The 3,005-nt window shown below is 63.3% G+C and overlaps 1 protein-coding gene across 8 annotated transcripts in view; it reads right to left on the bottom strand.

Moving 5' to 3' along the window:
• ZNF512B (zinc finger protein 512B) overlaps window positions 1-3,005 on the bottom strand; it is an 18,109-nt gene that overhangs the window by 7,568 nt on the left and 7,536 nt on the right. For 6 of the 8 annotated variants that reach the window (XM_019637210.1, XM_019637209.1, XM_019637207.1 and 3 more), the window contains exons 5-8: window positions 1,283-1,408; window positions 909-1,051; window positions 419-547; window positions 4-305 (exon numbers count right to left, since the gene is read on the bottom strand). In XM_019637210.1, the coding sequence (XP_019492755.1) occupies window positions 4-305; window positions 419-547; window positions 909-1,051; window positions 1,283-1,408 (700 nt within the window). Of the gene's footprint in view, window positions 1-3; window positions 306-418; window positions 548-908; window positions 1,052-1,282; window positions 1,409-2,938; window positions 2,991-3,005 lie in introns of those variants that run through there. The other 2 variants (XM_019637208.1, XM_019637205.1) reach the window with 2 other exon arrangements.

Raw genomic sequence — 3,005 nt, 5'->3', positions numbered from 1 at the left:
GGCCTGCTGACCGTCACTGGCTTGGTGACCGGCACGGGCCTGCTGACCGTCACTGGCTTGCTGATGCCAATGGGTTTACTGACACCCACGGGTTTGCCAATAGTGACAGGTTTGCTCACTCCGATGGGCTTGCTGACTCCAACGGGCCGGCTGATGGTGACCGGCCGGCTGACCGGCCCAGGCTTGGGGGCGGGGAGGGGTCGGTCCATGTGGTTCCAAATTCGGTGCTTCTCCAGCTGGGTCTTGGAGGTGAAGGCAGCCTCACAGAAGGGGCATGGGAAGGTCAGCCTTTCTGAGATGGCACCCTGGGTGGAGAGGACAGGCGTGGGGTGGGCTGCCAGGCCGCTGCCCGGACACACCCCAGCAGCTAGGGCGGCGCAGGCTCAGGCCTCGTGTTCCCCGACCCGCAGCCCCTTACCCCTCGGCACCGCTGGTAATGGTACTTGAGCCCGTAGATGCTGGGAAACTCCAGCCAGCACCCAGAGTTTGGACACTTCACCCTTGAGTGCGCCTTGAACTCGTCTTTCCACTGGTTCATCAGGGAGAGCTGGGCGTGGGAAAGGCCGGGCTGCTGACCCCTCAGCCGCGCAAGCCTCTGCCAACCCGAGCCCCGGACTCAGCACCCTGCCCAGGCCTGCAGGGCAGACAGGCTACAGGAGCCCTCGGACCTTAGGAATGCAGCAGGGGTCAGGCCACCCTGAGAAGCAAGGGTACACTAGACCTGTTCTAGGGGCCCCAAGGACATGGTCCACTAGGCCCAGGCCACACCATGAAGGCCTGAAGCACAGAGTGGCCTGCTGACATGGGCTGAGAACATGCTGCTGGACGTGTGGAAGGCACACAGAGGCATGGCAGTGGCCTCAACAGGCCAACCCGGCATGAGCCCACCCCGCCCTCAGGCAGCTCACGGGAATGTCACGGAGGGCCTGGTTCTCAGCTTTCGGACGCCCCTTTTTCTTTCCTTCTGTCCTGTCGCTGGCTGGACTTTCCAGGTCAAAGCAGAGTGGGGCCTGGCTGGGCACTGTCTGCCCACCCCGGGCCACGGGCAGTCCTGCAGTACATGACACAGAAGGCTGGTCAGGTCTGGAGTGAGTCTTGCTACCCCCACCACTAAGGCCACAGGACCAGGATCCAGGGCCCCCGGCTGCGCCCACCTTGGGAAGGCTCTCAGGAGCCCAGGTGGCCCACCTGGCACCCAGGGGCTGGACATCTGGGGAGGTCGCCCACACCCAGCACCAGCTGACCGTGACAGCTTGGAGTTGACCTTGGCCTGACCCCTTACCCAGCTTCGTTGGGTCGTGCCGCACAGGAAGTCGGACCTCATTCCGGCTGCCCTCCTTCCCAGGCCCACTCTTGCTGGATCCTGGAAGCCGGCGGCTGCCTCCAACACCAAAGGGATCGGTCATCACTGCAGAGCGAGAGGACAAACCTGTGAGGCCCACCAGGGCCCACTCAGGACTTGAAATGGCTGCCCTTGTGCCCCACCTCCAGACAGGCCTGCTCTCTGGCCTGCCTGCGCTCTTGGTCACACGGAAGACAGGTGACAGGGGACTTCTGGTTTAGGGGAGGGGCCAGATGACCAGGAGACACCATCAGCTTGGAAGGATCCAACCCTGTCCTGAGACCCTCACCAGGTCCGATGGGCTCCCTCCCTCCCTAGACACACAGTCCCAGACGGGCGGAGAATCATACACCTCACACCCGGAGCTGGGCCGGGGGCCCCAGGAGAGGTGGAGTGCTCAGGTGGAAGGATCCCTCCTGGGGGCCAATTACAACACCAGTATGGCTGTGGACCTGGCACCTCGCGACACCTTCCTCCACAGACCCAAGGCAATGCCACCCTACCCAGGCGGGTGCCCCTGGATCCTTCTCCCCAGGACACAGATGGAAGCCAGTCAATGTGGGTGCTGAGGGCCCTGCCCACTCCCAAAGGCATGCACCCTCCCGGGGGGCGGGGGGCAGACCAAGGACTGTGGACCCTGTGGCACCTGGTTCTGGTCCCCATGTCAGTGCAGCCATCCTAACTCACCATCTTCTCAGCCTTGTTCTAGCTGGGGCCCCTCTACCCAGATAGAGGCCTCGTGCTGGGCCTCTTGGCCACACTCTACCTGACTGATCTCTTCCTTATCTCCAACCCCCAGAGCCTCTCTGCTCCCCACCGGCCATTGGCCACCAGCTACAGGGAACACTCCACTACCTGAGGCTGGACCTCCATGGATCTGAGAGCTGGAGGGACTCTGATGGGTCCTCCCACAGGGACACCAAAGCCACAGAAGAGAGTGGGGATGGGGGTGGGGATTGTGTGGGCAGGTGATCCCTCTCCTGGTAGTTTCTAGCTAACTTCGATCGGAGAGGACGAGAAGGGGCTGCTGTGTCTAAGAGGGTACAGAAACTATCTGGGAAGGGTGAGGTCAGAGGTCAAGACAGTCACTGCCCATTGCCCAGGGGGTGCCCATATCCTGGGCCTGGAGGGACGTATGGGTCTAGGTAGGTCTGAGCTAACTTCTCTGGAAGTCCTCACACTGCAACTTCCAAAGGAGACATGCCACTATCAGTCACCCCAGCCCCAGGATGACCCCAGCAGCCTGGGGTGCAAGTGTCTGTTGGGACCCCACTTTCCAGTCTTTCTCCAGCTTCGGTGGAGGTTTCAGAGTTGGGGGGCCTGGGACCAGGACGGCTTAGGAGGCAGAGACCCTCCTTCCACCCAGGGCCTATGAGTCTAGCACTAGGAGAAGGGGCTTCCGCCCTCCTTGAGGACCCAGCAGGGACGAAGAAGTGGGACCCTCACGGAGGTAGGGGGCGCCGCGCGCTGACCACAGGCGACGCTGGCAGCAGGACCACGGCCAAGGCGGAAGGGCCCTAGACCCCGGCTCAGGCCCGGGAGCGCAGAAGAAGCCAGCCAGAGGATGCACACCTGGAGGCTGGCCTCGCCACCCACCTGTCACCTGCGGCCGGGGTGCGGGCCGAGCCTGGCCCCGGAAGGGCCGATCGCGGGCGCCTGGGAG

This window comes from Hipposideros armiger, unplaced genomic scaffold, assembly GCF_001890085.2.
Source record: "Hipposideros armiger isolate ML-2016 unplaced genomic scaffold, ASM189008v1 scaffold_32, whole genome shotgun sequence".
NCBI lineage: Eukaryota > Metazoa > Chordata > Mammalia > Chiroptera > Hipposideridae > Hipposideros > Hipposideros armiger.
The sequence above is the reverse complement of the archived record's forward strand: the minus strand, read 5'-3'. Positions and strand labels throughout refer to the sequence as shown.